Consider the following 22272-nt stretch of genomic DNA (forward strand, 5'->3'; position numbering starts at 1 on the left):
CATCGTCCATGGATGAGCTTATTCCCAATATTTTCCCAGTTGCTTCCCAAAAGTCAGGAACACACCCAACTAGTAAATGGATTTGCGTACATATGTATATACCTAAATTATGTTTAAAATGAAACGCATTTATCAACTATTCACCTTCTAATTTATTTGATTAATCATCTGCTCCTACACACATGATATGCACCAATGCCTATAAATAATACAAACGATGAACTGTACGGGGTATGGCATTAATTAAATATTTACAAAACGCAATAAAACTATCAATGTTACATTCCACCCATCATTATACGTTACAAAACCCTATTTATATATATTTTTATAACTTTTGAGCGCTAATCTCCGTTTTACGTAATAACAAAAAATAACAAATAAATTATTTTAAATTTCGTTTCAACACTTTAAATAACATTTAAATCACAGTGATCATTCTCAACCGCCAATATGTATTAGGTACAGCAATCTTAAAAGAAAGAAAAATTTACACACACGTTTTCGATGTTACATTATAACTTCAAGTTATTCTTTTTACACCCGCAAAAAATACATAACTCGTCATTAAAATCATTTTAATAAAAGCAACCTTTCCTTTTCTAAAACACGCAATAATCTTAAAATTATATTTATATATTTTAAAGGCAATTTTAATAAATTTTACTTAAAAGGAACTGTTAAATACGCCCAGTTATGCTTAACTATTGATAACTACAATTTATTATTTTCAACTTAATGTACATTGGTCAACGCAAGTTATTTGAATGAAAAAATATCAATTTTGAATTTAGCGTGCTTTGCAGAAATTCGGTCTACAGAATTTTTTTATTTAACTGAACTAAACTAAATAGATTAATTATTTTTATTTTCCCTATAAAAAAAGATCTATCTTTTTTATTAATTATTAAATAACTGTACATTGAATATAAAAAATTAAGTTAAAAATATATTCGAATAACTGCACTGCACTCTAGCTTCAAAATTTATTGTTTATTATTATTATTGTTACTGAACACTATGTACAAATTCGCTATGTTTTGACATCGTGTTTTTCTTTTTATAGTTCGTATTTTTACTTTCCTTCCGTATTTTGAATAGATTATTTTCTAACTGCATTTTTTTCACAACTAGCTTTGAATATACTATGACGAGAAAATGAAACGAAAAGGCTGATTTATATGTGTTTTAGGATCACCTCAACAGTGTAGAGTACTCTGAACATTGTACAGTACTCTGAAGCAAATATATGACCATTTTTCAATGAAAAAAGTTAATCTTTTATCTGATAAAATTATAAAAATCTATAAAATAATCAAATATTTTTAACAGAGATATAGGTTTCTTAAACTTAGGTCTGCAGTCGAAAAAATTTGTGTACCTAAGACTGCATCATATTGTGTAAAACCATAATGAGAAAAGTTCATGTCAAATCATAGCGTAATTAGGCCCTGAAACTTAAATTTACGCTTATCAAATAAACTATTAAGAGTTAAACTTACCAGTATTATGTAGGAAACATGAAAAAGCAACGTTTATGCAAGCTTAAATGGAAGCACGTAATGCAAAAATAGTAGTATTCGTTTTTTTTTTCAATATTGTGTTATTAAAAATTTAAAAAAAATTGATGATAATTATTTTCAGCTCTTGAAAATAATTAAATTTTAGTAAAATTACTTATTGGTGCATGGCATTTTTGCATAGTAAATGATTCTAATTTAAATAGCCTATTATGTCTCACAGCTTTGAAATCAATTTCTTGGTGTCTCTGGCAAGAGCGTGAAGTTAGTGTGGCGTTACTTTACATTTTGTATAAAATCATCTATCTTAGATTAAGTAAAGAAGCAGACGAATTTCCCTTCATAAAATAGGAGATTTGTCCCTTAACCACCGACAGTTACGGTCAATGACATACGCTAAATGAAAATTCGCCTGCTGATAGACAAAAATAAATAAACCCTGTCACCAATATATGTGCGCTTGGATCAAATGCGAAAATCAACTTCATATACCGCTTCTTAACAAACAGACAGTACAAAATAGTATTGAATAGAGATTTTTACAAATGAAATATAGATGAAAAAATGACGGTGATAATGTTTTAAATTTTGTCTATTTCGTTAGTCACACAACACTTTGTTACATAAGCCAGTTAGTCTAAACGAAGCTCATATTTTTCTTAACATCTATTTACGTTATGTACGTCTATTACTTTAATCTCTTGTAAATAACACTTATATTTTTTTGAAATATTTACCGATTTTTATTACGATTTAGTATATGTATTTTGTGTGCTTATAATTTTATATAGTGAATGAAAAAAAATTGTATAGGAACTTCTGTTGACATGTCAGACTGCATTGAAATATATAGGTTTGCCTAATTCAATATAACTTTGTATATTATCAGCTTAATATCGTGGTATTTACACGTCAACATTGTTCTTAAATAAATATTTTCTATTAGTTTTTATTTTATTTTGTGCATTGATATTATCAAGACAGGTTGTAAAATGAAGCTAAATTTCAAAATCTTATTTCAAAAATAACCAATAAGTAATTGACCATTCTTAGACTTAAATAATACCAAAATAACTACATTAATCTGATTACAAAGGTATAATTGACAAAAACTAATCAAAAACTTTTACAATAGGTACATATTCTCTGTTTCGTCTTATAGAAACATAAATCGAAACGTGTTTAATCACTTTATCTCAAAAAGTGTTTTATAAATATCGTATTCTAGAAAATATGCAGATATATATAATATTTTTCTACTAAAGGTGCAAATATTTCTAAAATATATAATATTATATAAACGGTATTTACTATTTGTGCCATATACAATGCACGCATAACACACACGTATGTAGTATTGTTAAATTTCTATATTTACTTACACATAAAAACATTATTATACTGTTAGACAGTATCACGCTATACACCAACCCTTTAAGTATTTAGCTAAGTATGTATAATATAATATCTTTGGTGTCTATCCGTAGTTCATACGCCAAGTTAGGAGTTTCAGCTTGGCTTTACAGCACACTGACATGCCTGCAAAAATATTTTATTTTTAATACTATATAGTATTTGAGGGTCAGTTCACATTTTTCACTATTTTTTTATAAGTTCGTTTTGAAAAATTTCAACTGAATCATTATGCAAACATTTTTCTTAAGTTATACTCATGTGTTCTTTTTTATTTCACACTCGGCGCTTGAACTACTCAAAATTTTTGGACATAATTAAAATAAAATCAACTTTCATACGCATATAACATTTTTATACATCAGTTAACAATCATTATTGTCAGTTATAAATCTATTTTTATGTTTTTTTTATATTTAAATATAAATTCGCGTCTAGTAGTAGGCAGTTTAACACAATTATGTTTAGGTATATTAAAATCTCTATTTACTTTTTCACTGCGACAAGATGTGGTTTTATGAGAAAAATATCCTTTTCTGTGTTTTTTCATTTGCTTTTTTTTTTCAAATTACTTCTCATTTTTATTTATGAAAATTGTTTTTCATTTAATAAAATGGATTCAAACAAATTACCATTATTTTTTCTTGTGAACAATACTTGAACAATTATCTAATAATAAGCAGTGGTAAAATTGAAAAATAATAACTATTTAATTATTATTTTTTCTGGAGTAAGATATATTTTTTCAATAAGTCACATCTCGTAGCTAGTTAGTCTACTGGTTGGCTCAAGACGGACGTATCTAGCACATTGAGTTTAAAACGCTACGTAGTTAGATCCTTACTTTATGACACGAGTTATAGGATATTAAGGGTAGTAATGCAGAAATAGAGTATATTTTTGTGCTAAACACTTATAAAAGTTATGTTTGACGAATGTTCCTAATTCTCACCCAATTTTAAATTGAAATTCGATTTAAAAAATCATGACGTCATTTAGTGCTTTTAGTTGGATTAGAACACGAACAATTTCAAAGTATTTATCCAATTTTTATTTTAATACTTATTACACAAAAATATCTTTGGTTTCTCCATTACTTTCTCCCGTAGATAGAGTTAGACAGACCATTAGCCGACAATTAGCAAAACATGGTACCTATACCTAGAAATTGGTCTGGAAGCTCCTCGATATTTGCTCAACTACGCATTTAAAACTGTAGACACGGATGAATATATAGCCTAGAGACAGCACACACAGATTCGGCCAAAATTTACAGAATATCGTTTTTTTTTCTTTTATACTTTCATCATCGGCTAAGTGTCCTATAGTTCTAAAATATTTTGCTTCGAAAGAATGAGGAATATAAAAGAAATATATGTAAAAACAAAATAATTACATTATAGGTATTTTTATTTCATAATATTAAAATATATAAATTACATGTAAATACATGGAAATTCATCAATAGCAGTTTCTGATATTTATGAAAATGGAGCTACAATTTCGATGTGCCGATCAATAGTTGAAGCTAATATAATGTATTGCCTCTTTGTGAGCTATCAATACTATACTGTAGATATAGTATAGCCTTATATTTGTCAGATGAAAACTGTCCATTGTTCGGCAAGTCTAAATAATCGTAATCCAGCGTGCTGTCTAGTAAGAACTGTAGCATTCATATAAGTACTTATAAGTACTAATTTGTGCTCGAAATCACTCTATTTATTTATTCCTCTATTGGTTGTCAACTCCGAATAGATGAATCACAATTCAGTCTTGATTCACTTCATATTCGTGATATCGAGCTGAGACTAGTCACATGGTACAAACATTTTGGCTTAGCCCACACAATACTGAGTCATCCAGACGGCGAAGTTAAAACTAGCAAAGTATACTTAAATTAATTACAAATATCGCTTGCGAGAATATCCAAACGTGCAAATGATCGTAGCTTATCGTATAGAAAAAATCACTGAGTTCACGCTATCACATGTGGCGATTTGATTTTAATCGTCCGGTGGCGTAGAAAAGAGGTATTGCGTCTGTTTATTGCTTGTGGGTTAGGAGCGGAGCTGTGCCGGGCTGAGGACGAGCTCGCCGTCGGTGCCGCCGGCGAAGGAGACGTTGCGCGGTGGAGGGCGGCGGGGGGCGGAGCCCTGCATCGCGCTTTGCATCGCGCTCGGCTGGGACGCGCTTTGTTGGAGCGCTGGGCTCGGCTGCGGCGCCACGGCCAGGGGGGACGCTTTCTGCTGGGTTGCGCTCTGAAAATATAAATAAAAATGTTAATTTTTTAAGTTTTCTAGCCAAAGTTGATGTCACTTCTGAACTCATCAATAAATTAAAAAATGCGGTTCGTGTCGTTGGAGTATTTTACACACGACCTTTGCCTTGTCCTTTATTTAATCTAGGAATCGTCTTCTTGGCTTACCAAGTACTTCCCACTTACATGGTACCTACACGGGCATTATCATTTTAGGAGTTGAAATGGCATTTGTAACAATTAAAATAATTTAGACTTTAGCAGTAATTGTCCGCATAAAGATCTAGACCATTCAAGAAGACGGCTATAAATAAGAACACGAGGGCCAGATCTTCTTCATCAGAACGTCGTCCAGTCACACCAAGTTCATGTTCTTATTTTTGTCTTTTTCTAATGTGGGATAAACATGCACCCACTGTTAGTCTATGATGATTGATAGCTTTAAAGTGAAAGATCTTGCCTGTGGCAACGAGGACGGTGGCACGGAGAGGTGCGACGGCGCGGAGGCAGTACGGTACCTCCTGAGCCTTTCGTCTTCTTCCCCGCTGGAGAGACTGGACACATCGCATGAGGACGCGTCCAGACGTCGCGCGGGGGAACATTGGGCCGGCCCAGCCCGTTGTCCCCCCACCCCGCCGCCCGCCAGCGGCATCTCCTCCCCCTCCCCGCATCCGGACAGTCTGATATACCAAAATAGATAGTGCACATACAAACATCTGAATTTGCAGATGAACAAATATTATTCTCGGCTACCTCTAATATCTTGGGTGTAGCAAATGATAGGCAGTGGAATCCTTAAGTATAGCATGAACTCTCTTTCCTCTTCGTATGTGTTAGTAACCAGCACAGCATTAATTTGGATCAACGGCTTTCATCCCTTCATAGCGCTTAAGTTTTCCCACTAGCTCCAGTTTTTGTGTTAAGTTTGTGCTAGTAAATTGTTTATTATGTGTGTGTATTCAATAAAAAAATACTATTTTTTAAGGTGCCGTATATATATTTCTTTTTCAATTAATCATAAATCCTTACCTTCTGCTCTCCTTGTAATTGGTCCGCCGTCGGCAGCAAGGCTTGGCAAATATGCAAAAGGCGATACGCAGTAGACAGCACGCCAGGCCGGCGATGATGAGCGACGGGCCCACCAGCCGCAGCGCTGGAGTTTTGAAACCCTGGAAATATTTAGGTATACGTCTAAAAAACTTAATATTTCTCACATCTGAGCGTTTTCCTGGTCTTTTCCTCAGCCACAGAGCGCGTCGGAGCCCAAGGTCCGTCTGAATATTCTTATTTTCCTTGAACGAAATAAAAATGCTCCTGGGCGAATTTATCGTTTTAAGCAATGATTGGTTTGAAACGGCTACAAAAAGTGATAGTCAGTCAACCAGACGCGATAGAGGTTTCCAGTAATTTTGAGTTCACCAAAAAATACGCCTCGTGCAGATACGCGAGTGACGAGCAGGATACAAAAGCAGGAATTCGTTTTATCAAAACATTTGCATGCATACAATTGCGTTGAAACCAAAACAGAGCCTTTTATCCAATTCCGATTATGTAGATAAGTCAACGTCGATGGTCAAGATCATAATCCTTTGATGGTTTCATCTGCTTTCCGCAAAGTTAGATTATGGCCTAAGAGATTTATTTACCTTGTCTCCGGTTCCGACGAAATAGACGACCAGCCCCAAGGCCAAGGTGCCGAGGCCAGCGTACAGCAGTCTGGCGACGCCCCAGGGCTCCCCTGGTGCCCCCTCCGCCTCTCCGTCTGACTCTGACGATGAACCGTAAGAGGCATCTCGCACCTGGAATATCATTATACTTTATTTAGTTAATCCAGATACCAAACTAAATGTTATTCCTTTAAAAGCTATCAGTTTACTAAAGTAATAGATAAAAGACTACCAGAATTCCTTCATTTTCAGCACGGATCAGCGCCGCACCCCCCGGGCCTGCTGCATTTCCTGCCATCAGATACGATCACCTCTTGATTGAAGGTCTACCAAAGTTCCTTCACCTATCACTAATAGTAAGCTACATGCCCATTTGGCTGTGCCACTTGGCTCTCGGGTCTCTCCTGGCGCCTCTCCTGGGTGGTATGCCAGCTGCGCTGGGTCCCCCGCACCATAATCAGATACCATCATATCACCTCCTGATCGAAGGATCATCATATCAACAAGATTGATAGATGAAGGAGTGATGAGTATCACTCCTTCATCTATCACTCTTGTTAGCTACAAACCCGGTTGTTCCTGTGCCACTTGGCTCTCGGGTCCCTCCTGGCGCCCGGGTGGTCTCCCAGCACAGAGCAGCGCCGCGCTGCGCCCCCCGCGCCCGCCGCACCCCCGCCCACAGATACCGCCGCCGCCTCCTGCCACGCCGCGCGCCCAGCCGCGCACTGGCAACAACATGATAGTTTCGATAATTTGAATCAATTCCAGGATGCAATTTTGATATGTATCTTTAGTAATTGACGCAGATGTTATGTAAACGATGCTTATTTGCGACAAACAAGTCCAGAATAAGAAAGACTTCGAACCAGCAATGAGCATATCAATATCGAGTCGAAAATATCATAAAAGTAAAAATGTATGACTAAAGTATCCCATCGTCGATCATGCAGTTGGCGCAGAAAGTTTATAATGATTAATATAATTTATCCCGATTCGTCTAGTTCCTCGTCTGTCTATCTAGTTGATGAGTAATTATTCTTATATTAAATCATTTATTGCATCTATGTATATTTATTCTTAAATTCAAACAAAACTTTTACGTAAACACGATCAGACGATCACATCCCAGTAGGTCAAAGTCCCCCCGATCGCACAACCAAGTCACGATTTCGATAAACAGAAATGAGGACATATAGGGCAATCGCCACTGGATTTGTGGGATTACATTGTATTGGTCCGTTGACAATATATCATGACGGGAAACAGCCACTATAAAAAGGCTCTAAGTGGGATACAAACGCTAGGTAAACAAAACAATGCATCGTTTTGAAATGTTTTGGTGTACCTTATATTCTATATTTTATTACAATGATACAGACCGTATAATATTATTATCTTTATTAAGTACAATGCTACAGTCACGAAAAGCATTTGTTTCTGAATATACTAGCTTCACCAGCGGGGTAGCCGTTTGCTTGGCCTCGAGTCGTTAACTATTTCAAAATTTCATCAAAAAGATCGTCGATTTCTTTATGCGTGAATGTGAGACAGACAGTAGGTATTTCTCATTTATAATATTATAGTGTGGAAGTATAGACTCTTAGTTCTATTTCAAAATTTTCTAATGAAGGTAAACATAGCAAAAGATCTTTATACATATTATGATTGTTCATTGCTTCTGATTTTTTGTAGTAGGTCGTTTTGATACAAACAGTTACTTTTCGTTGCAATAGTATCTTTGCACCAAAATATAAATAGATAGATAGTAATAGGTAGGTAGTAAACGCATTCTATATATTTCGGTAACCGATATTAACTAAATAAATAACACAGATTGAGCTAGCCCCAAAGTAAGTTCAAGACTTGTGTTATGGGATACTAACTCAACGATACTATATTTTATAACAAATACATATATAGATAAACATCCAAGACCCGGGCCAATCAGAAAAAGATCATATTCCATCATGACCCGACCGGGGATCGAACTCGGGACGAACTCGCTTCTGAGGCAAGCATTTTACCACTGCGCCACCGAGATCGTCATGATTGATTACTCACACAAGCAGGAAATCAGAATAAATTATTTTACTCTATCAAATAAAATAGAGCAATATCAAAATTCGGATAGACAACACAAACCAGAGCAACAAAAGATCCGATTCTTGATTTTTTATTCTAAATCTTTGGTGGCTCATTTGTACCTTTCCGAAACCCCAAGGACATTGAATCTAAATAAAATGCAAAGTCACAAACAGACAATATAATTTCTTAACTTCAACCCTTCCGTGTCCATTTTGCATTGCAAAAACGTAATCCAATTTTACAGTTTTATTTTCAACAAATCGTTCCGTTCCACCGACGTTGAAATAAAATATTTTAAATCATCTAGATGTTTGTTAGGCTAGATATGGCATGCCGTGTAAACGAAGCTGCTCTATATAGGATTCGCCTGCCGTGATTACATTTTGATGCGATTTCAATATTCCACCCTCTAGAAATCGGATCAAAAAGAACGTAATATACCAAATTGTGCATTTCAATTGTAAAAAATAATAAACTTGAGACCTATTTTCAGATTAAATATTAGGTATATTATAATCTGACAGACAAACTAACTGCAAGATAAATCTACCTGAAGTTATTTTTAAGTTCGCCCTATCCAACACTTGTGAAACAATTTTACGCTCTCTATTCGATATGTTACATATAGGCTATTCTTTTCAGCAAGCGGTGAAGAAGCCCTTGTAGCGCCAATGGGCATTGCAAAATATATCATTTATTATAGGCAAAAACTGATACCTTCAATGGGCGAAGTGCGAACCAATGACATTGCACTATGGTTGTTGTTGCGTCACAATGGCGCAATGTGATTGGTTCGCAGAATCGATTTCGAATCGATTCGATGGTGAGAAGTGAAATGCTAACCCGCACTAACCCCTCAGTTTTCAACTAATTGTGATGCATTATCTAGATATAAATAAATCTGTGTTTTAATCCAACGTCGCGTGCGACGCGCCCACTGTTCGTAATAGCTGCTCTCTGGCATAAATCACGTTATATTGCAGTGCGAATTAAAATAATTTACATGGCATGCTTGTTAGTTCAGGCTTGGAATATACTTGCTTGGTTCTAGGCGTTGACATTTGTGTAATGACCGCGCTTGAGTGGTACTTGTAGGTTACATTTTTCTAAATTTTGGCCTAATATTTTTATTGTTGTTAAAATAATTACTATTTAATGGCCACTCTCAAAGTAACTTTTCTATTTTCTTTGTGAAGATTGTGTTTTGTGTATTTTATGAGTTTAAAATGCCGTCCGAAAATAACATAGAAAAAGTAACTAATTTACATAACTTGTTTTATTCCCATACCTCTCTGCCTCTCATTATCAAAGACAACGACAAAATACTCATACATATAATACGTATTGCACAAAATTAGTAGCTAGATTATTAAATATTTTAGCTTTTAAAAAATACTAGCTGAAATTAGAAACTTTGTTCTGAATTTCAAGATAAAAAAGCGCCAAAATCGTAGGTTTTGCGTGAAAATCTAATAAACACCTAAATATTGCAAACTACAACCTTTATAATACGAACAGTAGGACCCGTCGAAAACCAGTAATGACCGAAGCGAATTCCGCAATGTTGACATACTTCATTATAAACAGATCAAGTCGCCCCACTGTGCAGGTAAATATCAGTGACCCGGAGCCTTGTTTCTGCGGCGCGAATAACGTTTTATATGATACCTCTCCTTCTGTTTAAAAATAATATATACCAATTTGTCAAACAAAATGGATGGATGTTTATCAATATAATATATAAGTATATTTTATAAAAGTTCGCGACGAATTGAGAAACTCCTCCTTATTTATGGTATTATTGTGTCAGTAAGTATCTCGTAACACGTGTTTTGAACTTTAAACTATTTATTTTATTTATTATTATAATCACGTCAAATTACATAATAATCAAAAATTTAAGTCTTGTTAGGTCAGATTTTTACATTACATTCATATGATTTGATTAAGAATCCCGTTTGGTACGTAGTTTAAATTCCATATGCCATTAACTATTTTTCTTAGCTCCTATTAAAACGGAAAATTTTTCTCATTATTTAGTTAGTATAGTATATTTTTACTATGAAGTTAAATTAAAACGAGCTAATAATTTAAATGAAAATACACAAATATCGAACAGATTTCAAGTTAGAAAAACGTTAGACTCCCAAAAATAGCGAATACATGACTAAACCTTGTGCAGTCGACATCCAAGCTTTTCTATTTTATTCATAAACGATACAAACCAAGCCCCTTTTTGCGAAGAACTAGGCTTCAGACGGCGATAGCGCGTGCTTTCCGACTATTTTTAGCATTGGGGAATGTATATTACCTATATTTGTACCCATTGTGCTACGGTAAGGTAAGCTGTATAAAGGTTATGCATTGACATACAAAAAGTATAATAGTCGTATAGATAAATATGCGTTTACAAAATAAATCAAAGAAAATATGAAAAATATTTTGAGGCGTATAGTTCCATGAATATGACGACCTCGGTGGCGCAGTGGTAAAGTTCTTGCCACTGAACCGAGAGGTCCCGGGTTCGATCCCCGGTCGGGTCATGATGGAAAATGATCTTTTTCTGATTGGCCCGGGTCTTGGATGTTTATCTATATATGTATATGTTATAAAAATATAGTATCGTTGAGTTAGTATCCCGTAACACAAGTCTCGAACTTACTTTGGGGCTAACTCAATCTGTGTGATTTGTTCTAATATATTTATTTATTTATTTATTTAATATCGCATGAGGCGACTGAGGAATAATCTAGGCAGCTGATAGACATTAATAGCATTCCCAATGAGGATTGAAGCTAGACAGGCGGCGGAAAAATTTAAGGTTATTTTTACGCTAACCTTACCTGGACATGACCCCAGGCTTCACGGCGTCATGTCCACGAATGCATACGGGAATGTGCGAAGAGAGAGAATATTGAAAATAGTTTGGAAATTTAACGATAGAACTACATATTATTATATACTAATATCTTAGTACGCGAGTGATTGATACAACGTAGCATTGCTACGATGTGTAGCATAGTGCTACGAATCTGTAGTTATGAAATTAGTTAAAGATGGAAGTAAAAGTATTGTGAAATTTTTATTCTTAAAAATAGTAAATTTTATCATTTTAGCGTTTGAATAAATGATAATAAAATAATAATAATAAATATATTAGGACAAATCACACAGATTGAGCTAGCCCCAAAGTAAGTTCGAGACTTGTGTTATGGGATACTAACTCAACGATACTATATTTTATAACAAATACATACAGATAAACATCCAAGACCCGGGTCAATCAGAAAAAGATAATTTTCCATCATGACCCGACCGGGAATCGAACCCGGGACTTTACCACTTTACCACTGCGCCACTGAGGTCGTCAATTCGTCAACCGTCGATAATGATTTGTATTATTAACATGACTTATTTAGATCCACTTTTAAATTTGTATGCCCTCCACATAATATATTCGTATGTAAACGAATGTTAAATCGCATGAATATTATTTTACAAATTAATACAATTTTACATTCTGTGAATATTTTTGATGATCAGTTAAACTCATTGAAAGCTTAGAATGAAATATGAAGTCGTTTTGTTCTAAAACTCCCACGCGAAAAGCCTTAAAGCATAACTAGTATTACGACATTTATAATAGCGTAAACGCATGTCATAAATAAACCGATGAGCTACGAAGCGAAAATTCCTCATATCAAATGCGAACAATTCTCACAATCTGGGTGTCGATTCTGTTAATGATGTTTTATGGTCGTGCCACAAAGATTTTGCAATAGTATTTTTAGGTTCCGTTACATCTAAATGCACAAACATCCATGCTAATCCATACTTTCATACTTATATTACCACTATAAATGCGAATCCCTGGCAAAAGATCTCCTGGCGGCCCTCGACGAAAGTGGTTTGATGACATAAAGGATTGGACCGGAGTTGGTTGTATCTAAATACAACAAAGCCGCGAGGGTTTCCATATGCTAACCAAACTTCAATTCGAAGATAGCATCCCATGGTGATGATGAAATGCGAAAGTTGTCTGTCTGTCCGCTTTTATGGCAACACCGCTGGAGCGATTTTCATGAAATTTAGTATGCATGTAGTTAAAAAACAAGGCAAAACATAGGTTATTTACTCTTTTTCAAAAAAATCTAGTGACTATAATGGAGGGTGAAAGTTTGTATAAAAATTAAGATTTTACATGTTTCAGATATTTAACCGCTTATAACTACATAACTGCAAAACTTCTATTGAAAATCCATAGAGACACCACTATAACCCAAAATCGCCACCCAGTAGAAATGCATTCTTATTGCACCAACGTAATGCGAAGGCTTTCCTGGCATTGCTATTACGAGCGCAGCGTGGTTAGATCCGAGTTTTCAGTTATTGTCGTCTAAATTTGATTTATGTAGCATGATTTAATTACAGGTCGCTATTGGGATCACATAGCGCGTGGGATTCCGTCCTAAAACTTGACCACTTTATAAACTCCCGTAGATACCGTACGAGGCGATTAAGGTATATATAACATTAGTAGTTGCTAGGCTATATAAGCATTCTCAAAAAGAGTTGACGTCAGACAAGCGGTCGGTTGTAAAATGACAGCCGAATGATTCAATAACGATTTCTTTACGATGACCTCGAAGAGAGCCTCGAATGCAACCGAGAACACCCGAAGAGATTGAAGGTCACATGTTTGAGATATTTTTCTAACATTCTAACGCGCATAAGCATAAAGTCTACTGTTTGTGCAATATCCACATATTTTTCCTTTAATTAAGGCTAAAAAAAAATGTATTTATTAATATAGCTTGTTTAGCATTAATTCATAATTACATCACGCATTTATATTTGTATCAATTTGTATAGTTTAAATACCTAGTAGGTAATTTTACAAAAAGGGAAGGAATATTTTTCGTATCAGAAGTCTTGTTCAATAAAATGTTTAGCGGCTTCCCCATTCCAATTCACAGATTTAAAATACTCACTCGTTAAATGATTAATCATAAATTCGTAATAATAATAATATTTTTTATTTATAATTACATTGATTTAATATTTATATCATACTAGAATTTACATTAAATATTTAGTACAGTGTTAATATTAAATGATATACTCGTACGTTGACAATATAAAATGCAATCAGAGTGGTATATCATGCGATATCGACACCTGCATAGCGAAGCCTTGACATGTTAATCATGTCATGCTTATCAAAAGGGGCTTCCAGCCGTACCGCTAATATGGCCATATTACCGTGCTCGCACAGGAAATTGTTTTTAATGATGTTTATGTACAATCAACGAGACTAACTCATTTTCTCATCGATATGAAAGACAAGACCTGATAGAAGAGTTTTCTAATGAGTATTACAATAATAGTATGGACAATAATAAATCTTCAACATTTTAAGGTTTATTTTTTATGTCGACCCCAAACTGCGCGACGTCACAGCCCGGAATACACCAGGACACACACGAAGATAAGATTAAAAAAGCAATATAGGTATTTATTTTTATACACATTCAGTCTGTGTAGTGTCAGAGTAAATATTCTAGTCTGTCACCACAAGTCTGTCACCACAAATTTATAAATCCTACTTAAAAAGAAAACATTATATATATATATATATATATATATATATATATATATATATTTCATTCTATATATTTCATTCTATCTTCTATCTACCTAGCAAAAAACAAAACCATTTATTTCATGAGGAGCATTTGCGGAGTTCGGCAGTGATAATAGCTTCCGTGCGAGCTTCCGTGCGATAGCTGAATGGTGTCTGACAGCCAGCGCGCTTTGTAAACGCTCGCTGTGCAAACTGGGACGAGGCGCACATTAGTCGAGTGAAACGTGCGAGTGAAATGGAATATTTTTTTAGAGTTTTTTTATGGTATAGGATGGCGAAAGAGATAACTGCAATACCAAAGGTAACACAGGAGCGTCCGTTTGTGTGTGTATACATGTATATGTCACAGTTACTAGAAACTTGTTGCGCTTTGGGGTTTTATGTAAAAGTACTATATGTAATACGTAAAAGTATTTTAATCCAGATATAACCGTGCCTTGTAGAAATTATTAAACTTTAATATAATAGTGTATCTCACATAGTTTCTCATTAGTTTCAACCAACCTTTTGCCTATTTTTTGTTATAACATTTGTGGAAATATCAGAATAAAATACTCGAATGTCAGTAGGATTAATGTAGCTACGTACTACTGGAAGAATTTAGGAAATCGGTACGGTGATTCCGAAGATTGCCCCCTACATAGTAATATAAAAATATTACAATAGCATTAGTATAGAATCTAAGCGATTAGATTAAACAAAAAAAATATTTTCGTAAAATTTCGTCTTTTGACTCAAACTACTCGTGCAACGTGAATTGCTTAAGCGATTTTTAACACTGACGTGTTATTGATATCATTGATCGTCTTTTGATAAGTGATGACTGCTCAAGTGTTTATATTTACGGTGGAAAGTAATTTTCAATGTTATGGTTTGGAGATTATCGGCTACCAGGTGGAAATGCAGACATTTTGCTGAAACATGTCCTGAGCAGGTACAGGCATGATGGCCCACTTAATATTCATAGCCATATAAAATCATTCGGTTAAGTTAAATAAAATAAAACTATTGAAAAAAGTATAAGTAATCACACAATCCTCTATATCGGTCTGCGTAATTTAGTAAAGTATATAGCAATATATTCGAATCTAATTTATTTTTTCTCCATTCTAGAGGCAAATCGAAAACTTAAGGCCGAAATTACTTTAAAAAATATCACTTTAAAACTACAAGTTTTGTAGAAATTTTAATACAGAACCTGTAGCAGGTATTCACCCCGCCTACCCAGGGGCGGTCGGTGCCAGGGTCAGGTTTAACGGCAGTTTTCGGCCGACCTTCGCCACACCAATAACGAGCTAATTCATAAATAAACCACTTTCTGACCGACGACGCGACGCAAAAAAAATTTGCTGCCATCGAATTATGCGTCACGAGAAATTTTGTGTTTTGCGAATCATTTTATATGTATTACATGATTGGGTGTTAGGTAGGCAATTACCGCAAATATATCACTAAATTACTCGTAGAATGGGTTTAGGACCGGGTTGATTTGGTAACCAAAATTGAGTCGAATTCAAATTCAAAACTCTTTAATGATATTGACATACATCATTTATTGACGTCAAATAAATTACTTAAACTAAGTCTACCGCGCCGACTTCCAAAGTGCAGGAAGGATGGTCGCCAAGGATGATATTATTATACATGTCATTGCGTGGACAACTAATGATGCTATGGATCGAGGCAAATGAAGGAGTGAAAAAAAGAAAGCAACCTCTTTCAGTTGAGAGAGAGCATTAAAGAAGTATTAATAGATAAATATAAGTATTTTATCGGAAACAACTATTAATTAATTGATTAGACAGATTTTTTATTAAATAACATTATTTATATAATCTAAAGGTTTGTAGAGTAACTGATAAATATCAAAAATATATGTAAAAGAAATAAAGAGGGCAAATAAAATCTAAGCTTTTAAACGTATTCCAGCACAGTAAGTTTACGAGTTAAAAATAAAAATTAAAACTAACATGACCCGCGCAATTATATGGGCGTACTCTTGTTTAAGTTTATTAAATTAAACCGAAACATGTATGTTGTTCCCGTTTCGCAACCCTGTTCTAATTAGTTGTCGGAATGAGCGCATTGTGCCTTCATTTGGTCGAGGAATTAAACTTTTGTTATTGTATTTTCATTTTTATATACCTACACGTTTATTTGAATTAAAGGACATTTTTGAGGAATATCTTATCAAAAAAAGCTATGTTCGACAGCTACCTTAATTATTGCGCTGCGCTGATGACTTCTTGATAAGTTGTTTCAAAATTTTAGTTTTTAACGATGGTTGGTTTACTTTTATAATTTGTATTTTACAATTAAGCTGAATATAATAATGTGAACATGAAAGATTGCTTGCGAAAAGTTTCTATGATATAGTTCGAATATAAAACTCACTCTACGCAGATTCTATTTGACATTACGTGTCGCTGGACAGTTCAAGTTTTATATCTCCTCTGACCTAGAATGGCGTTTTAGTAGTTAATACGAGGACGATCTGACTTTATGTCTGTCGGTAAGGGCTTGAACTGTAAGGATTATCTTTGTAGGGATTTAAATATATTTAGATACGAACAGGTATTTTAGTATGCAGTGAAGTGTGGTCTCGCACTGGCATAACACCACTTTATATTTTCACGTGAATATTATACGAGGTTACTACAGGAGACATAATATTAAGTCTTAGGCATAGGTAACAATAGAATTCCTAAAGAGAATTGACGTACGCAGATAATAACAGCCATTACTTTATTTTGATTTATTTTTGCATTGACTCTGCTTTTCATGGCGTCATAGTCGAATGCACGGAAATACGTGATAATAAGAGTGAGAAATGTACTTTGGTATGTTATACTTAACCTAGAACCTCAAATTACTTGATACCATAATAACTATTTTGTAGAATACAAAATTAACTACTTAACTTTTACTATTTAAGTTATGATTGTTTTTCTGCATATAATCAATGATTCATCATCAGCCTGTAGCAGTCCACTGCTGGACATAGGCCTCTCCCAAGGTGCGCCGCTGCAGTCGGTTTTGGGCTTTTCGCATCCAGTCGTACCCTGCAACCTTTCGTAGGTCATCACGCTATCTAATTAGTGGATGACCCACACTTCGCTTACCCAGGCGTGGTCTCCACTCGAGAACACGTCTACTGAGGCGGTTATCCGTTCTTCTACAGACGTGACCAGCCCATTGCCACTTCAGCTTGCTGACTTTTTCGGCTATGTTGGAGACTTTCGTTCTCTGTCGGATGACCTATTATGGACATGATCCCGCAGTGAGATTCCGAGCATAGCTCTCTCCATAGCACGCTGGGCAACTTTCAACTTATGGACCAGTTTCATAGTCAGCGGCGACGTCTCTGAAGCATACGTCATCACAGGCAAGACGCATTGGTTGAAGACTTTAGTCTTCAAACTCTGAGGCATGCACGATGACATAAGAATATGCCCGAGCTTCCTGAAGGCCGCCCAGCCAAGCTGTATCCTCCTATCGACTTCATTCTCGAAATTGCTTTTACCTATTTGCAATACTTGCCCAAGGTACGTATATTTTGAAACAACTTCGAGATCTTTGTCATCAACAGTAATAGGTCCCGGAACGACGATTATTGACCATAACCTTTGTCTCGTCTAAGTTCATCCGGAGACATTCAGGTCGTCAATCAATAATTGAAGTTATCCAATTCATTAATTACATTATTGGTTCCGTCATTGATTTAAATGTATCTGTGTACACTTCGTAGCACAAGCTACACGTCGTAGCAAAAGCTACACACCTCAAAATTCATGCTACGTATTCTGAAGCTCCCAAGATTCTACGTAAATTATAAAGTTATAGAATCTTATAATTTTTATCATTATTTTTATTATCAAGAAATGTAGTATGTAATGTAGTTGTGGTACTATAATTCAAATAGCTCGTAATGTTGCTACTTTACCCCAGGCAAGTCAAATGAATGTTAGTTCAATAAAGAAACTTAGCAGCTTAAAACAACAAGAACATATAGTCGACTGTACATCAAGCCATCCAAAATTATTGCAAATGTGGCTATTGTCGTTGTCTGCTATTCTTTGCAAGTTAACTTAACGTGCGATTGCTTGTAAGTTTTACCTGGACGTGGTTTCTTGTGTTTGTTTTATTTATTTAAATTTGGCTTTGATGTCGAAATGTCAATACACGAAGGAACGAGATTCTAGCTTTATTTGTAATTCACTTCACGCTCAGTTCGGTCCAACATGTCAAACACTGAATAGAATTGACATCAGAAATCGAAAGCGTTGCGCTCGATATTGTGTTAGCGATAGACAATTGTTGTTTAAAAATTCACAATTAAAAATATTTTTAATGATTACTCAGTAAAAACAATTATTTTGGCTTCTATTCACCCAAAATACATTTGATAGTCAACAATATCATTCCCAAAGAGGGTTGGCATCAGGCGGCTGTTCATCGAATCACCGCCAAATTAAAAAAAAATCTAAAAGCCTTGACAAGGTTACAAGTTTTATCTTGAGGCTCGGTCATATTAGGATTTTTGAAATAAAAGTATCCTACATAATATTCCAGATTATAATCTACGCGACCATTGACGTCGTGTCGTGTCGCATCGCATCTTTGGACTTTGTCTCAATAACGACGTGGGGTAAGAGTACGAGAACAATTTTCTTATAAATATGCTCCTCATTTATTTATTTATTAATTGACTAGGTTTAATTTATTTTACATAAATTTTTATATGTGCTCATGTTTTCGGCAAATATTTTTTTTCTTTCTTTATGAATTTTTTGAAGAACGTATAATTGAAAAATATTTTCAATGGTTTATTACCGAGTAATTTACGGCAGTAATCAGAAAGTTAAAAATTAAAATGCATGATACTAGCCACTTGCACATGCACTGCCAATTAGCTTTTTAAATGCCGGTAGAGGGCAACACTGGCGTGAAACACCGTAACGTTTGTAACAAGAAGGCAAATGCATTTCATTATTCACTACATTTGTCCCCGTTCCGCCCGATTTCTTCGCGTGTTTATGCATATTACAGGTGGATTTGTTTGGGACTATGTGTGTACTAAAATTCTTATATCAAATGCATACATAAATAACTTTATAGGCTATAAATAAGTATCGGCTTGAACTTTTTATCTATATAAATCCAATGAAATTGCAAGTTTTGAAGTGCAGGAGTCTTCGTCTTCGTCTTCGTGTAATGAATTTTTTACCGTCTTCTTCTCAAATAATAAAAATTAATATTATTTTCCTTTAAAACTTTAATGAAATAATAACAAATTTAGACGGCTTGTTAATCCTTAATATTCAGATCTATAATATTTAATGAAAGTTTATAGTAAATGATTTTAATATTCAGCATTACTTTGATTTGCAAATCATTATACAATTATTCGTGATAAAACCATAGACAAAAAACTGTTTGCACTCCGGGAGTGCCGACAGAAGTGAAAACTTGAACATTAACGTTGCACATTTTGACGTCTTATGAATTTTCGATCAAGTCACGTGTCCTGACGCGAGTTTAACATTAACATTTTTTACGTATCAAATAAGTGCACAAAAGCTAAAGAAGTTTTCACTTAAAAAAATATTGTTCTCTTATTTTGTCAAGCTGTGGTTATGTTCTGCATTGATAGCGATTCACCATCGACGGTGCCACGCGCTATTGTGTGGTGACCACACTCGTCACGGTGACCACACTGCAGCCATTTGTTAATGCGTTTTCCAATAACGTGTAACGTCAACCACTATTTTGTTTCATGCAACATCGAATTATAACATTTATTATCACTACGATTGAGCTATGATGTAAACTAGTATTACTATTTCGATTCATGCCGTTTGAATGAATATCGTTTCAAAATTCTATTGAATCATAAATACTGAATCGACAGGGGCATATTAGTACAATAAAATGCATTTATAATTAAAATCAGCCTTTACGACGCAGATATTATATGGGATATATAATTTTGATAATATTTTTTTTATTTAATAAAATAAAATTAAAAGTTCTAATCTTTAGACAAAGTAGTTAATATTATCAGTGTGGTACTTTTTACTAAAACACCTACTTTATTAAAATATTCTTTCATACTCAGGAATAATTTTAACATAAATGTCTATTAAATATTAGTCAAAGTAGCAAACAACCAAGTAGCAAAAAATCATTTTCCGTAAAAATATCAAAAAGGAGCATGATATACTATTTAACTAAATTAATTACATCACAGCTCAATAAAAAAAATAAAAAAGCACATACCCATGAAGCAGGAGGATATCTCGGGAAGGGTGCGATCGACTTCGTCGCGACATTGCTCGGCAGTTCGTGCTTGATCCCTCTCTTGAGACGCTGTTTCCTTCTCTCCCGCGATTTCGATCTTAGCATAAGTGCTGCCTGCATACTTGCCAGTTTTGTGGCCTACCGGGACCTCTGGCAAAGACTCAGCCGCAGGCAACAGCGACCGTTTTTCGCAACGTTACAAACAACGTTACAACGTTAGTTTTTCACTCGTTTTCCAACTTTCAATTCTAACACTACGACTAGCGCGACTATTTTAGTTACTTCTTTTCTAGTTTTCTATTAATTTATTTTGAATTTAGTTTGACTAACTATTATTTACACAACAAACATCAGTATCACTCTTATATCAGTACCATCACAGTATTCAATTTTCTTAATCTCACTTTTTAATGCTTTAGAATTCGTTTAAAGTAGGCACACAAGAAAGGCGCAAAACTATATAGTTATATTAATTTACAACTAATTGAACTATTTAGTGGTCGATTAGTTTATCTTAGTTTACGATATGTTTGCGAGAGAGAATTAATGGAAGCAAGCGCAATTTGGCGTTAAGTATTTAGATTTTTTTAAAGTTTATATAGGTAGTTGTGATTTCTTTTTGTCACTCAGGTTTCGTTCCGGATATCAAGACGCAGTCTCTGGTTCTTCGACACCTGCCATCTGACGCTTCTTTCCACTAGGTGTCTCTGTTTCATGGCCGGCCCACTTGTTTAACTTCACTTGTCAATACTCCTCCGTAATACATGTTATTGCTTACAATCACTTTTGCTCGCACCCTTCAAATATAACGCTAGATATAGTCGACGAATTACGTAGGCATAGACAGGATTGCAAAGGTGACGTCAATACGTTGCATTGTCTCACATAATACACATGCTAATACAATAACTAGTTCACTAAATACGTTACATCAATAATTACCGTACACATCAATACATAAATTACTTTAAATAATCCTATAAATTGCATGCAATTTCTTAAAGTTGCATATAAGTACTTTCAAATCATACTTAAGACATTTAATAGCGATTACGATCTTAAGCTTACCATATTTGTTATAGATACATTTATATTTTCCTACCTATTTAAGTATAGCACGCGCTATGAACACAAGGAATCGTTTCATTCAGTTCACAGCTCGAGCTCAACTTACAAATTTAATAACAGTTACGCGTAACATAACAGTTATAACGTTATAACATGCTAATGACGGTTGACGTCTTTCGCTCACTAGTTAACGCCACTGAACAGTGTGGTCTTGTCACTATGTCTGACATTAACAGAATGCTGCGAGCATTACTTAAACATATAACTGGTTTTCAAATTTGCCATGGACAAGGACCTTCCTCTACAGCAGCGTCT

General features: G+C 34.7%; 1 protein-coding gene across 5 annotated transcripts in view; it reads right to left on the reverse strand.

The window, feature by feature from the left end:
- Positions 1-19: 19 nt before the first annotated feature.
- The window catches only part of LOC128673473 (uncharacterized protein), a 70690-nt gene continuing 48437 nt past the window's right edge, over positions 20-22272 (reverse strand). For 4 of the 5 annotated variants that reach the window (XM_053751332.1, XM_053751330.1, XM_053751331.1 and 1 more), the window contains exons 2-7: positions 20869-21686; positions 7430-7585; positions 6840-6992; positions 6223-6362; positions 5654-5873; positions 20-5194 (exon numbers count right to left, since the gene is read on the reverse strand). In XM_053751332.1, the coding sequence (XP_053607307.1) occupies positions 4994-5194; positions 5654-5873; positions 6223-6362; positions 6840-6992; positions 7430-7585; positions 20869-21009 (1011 nt within the window). In that variant the 5' untranslated portion in view covers positions 21010-21686 and the 3' untranslated portion in view covers positions 20-4993. The remainder of the gene's footprint in view (positions 5195-5653; positions 5874-6222; positions 6363-6839; positions 6993-7429; positions 7586-20868; positions 21687-22272) is intronic. The other variant, XM_053751329.2, reaches the window with a different exon arrangement.

Source organism: Plodia interpunctella, chromosome 11 (assembly GCF_027563975.2).
Source record: "Plodia interpunctella isolate USDA-ARS_2022_Savannah chromosome 11, ilPloInte3.2, whole genome shotgun sequence".
NCBI classification, from domain to species: Eukaryota; Metazoa; Arthropoda; class Insecta; order Lepidoptera; family Pyralidae; genus Plodia; species Plodia interpunctella.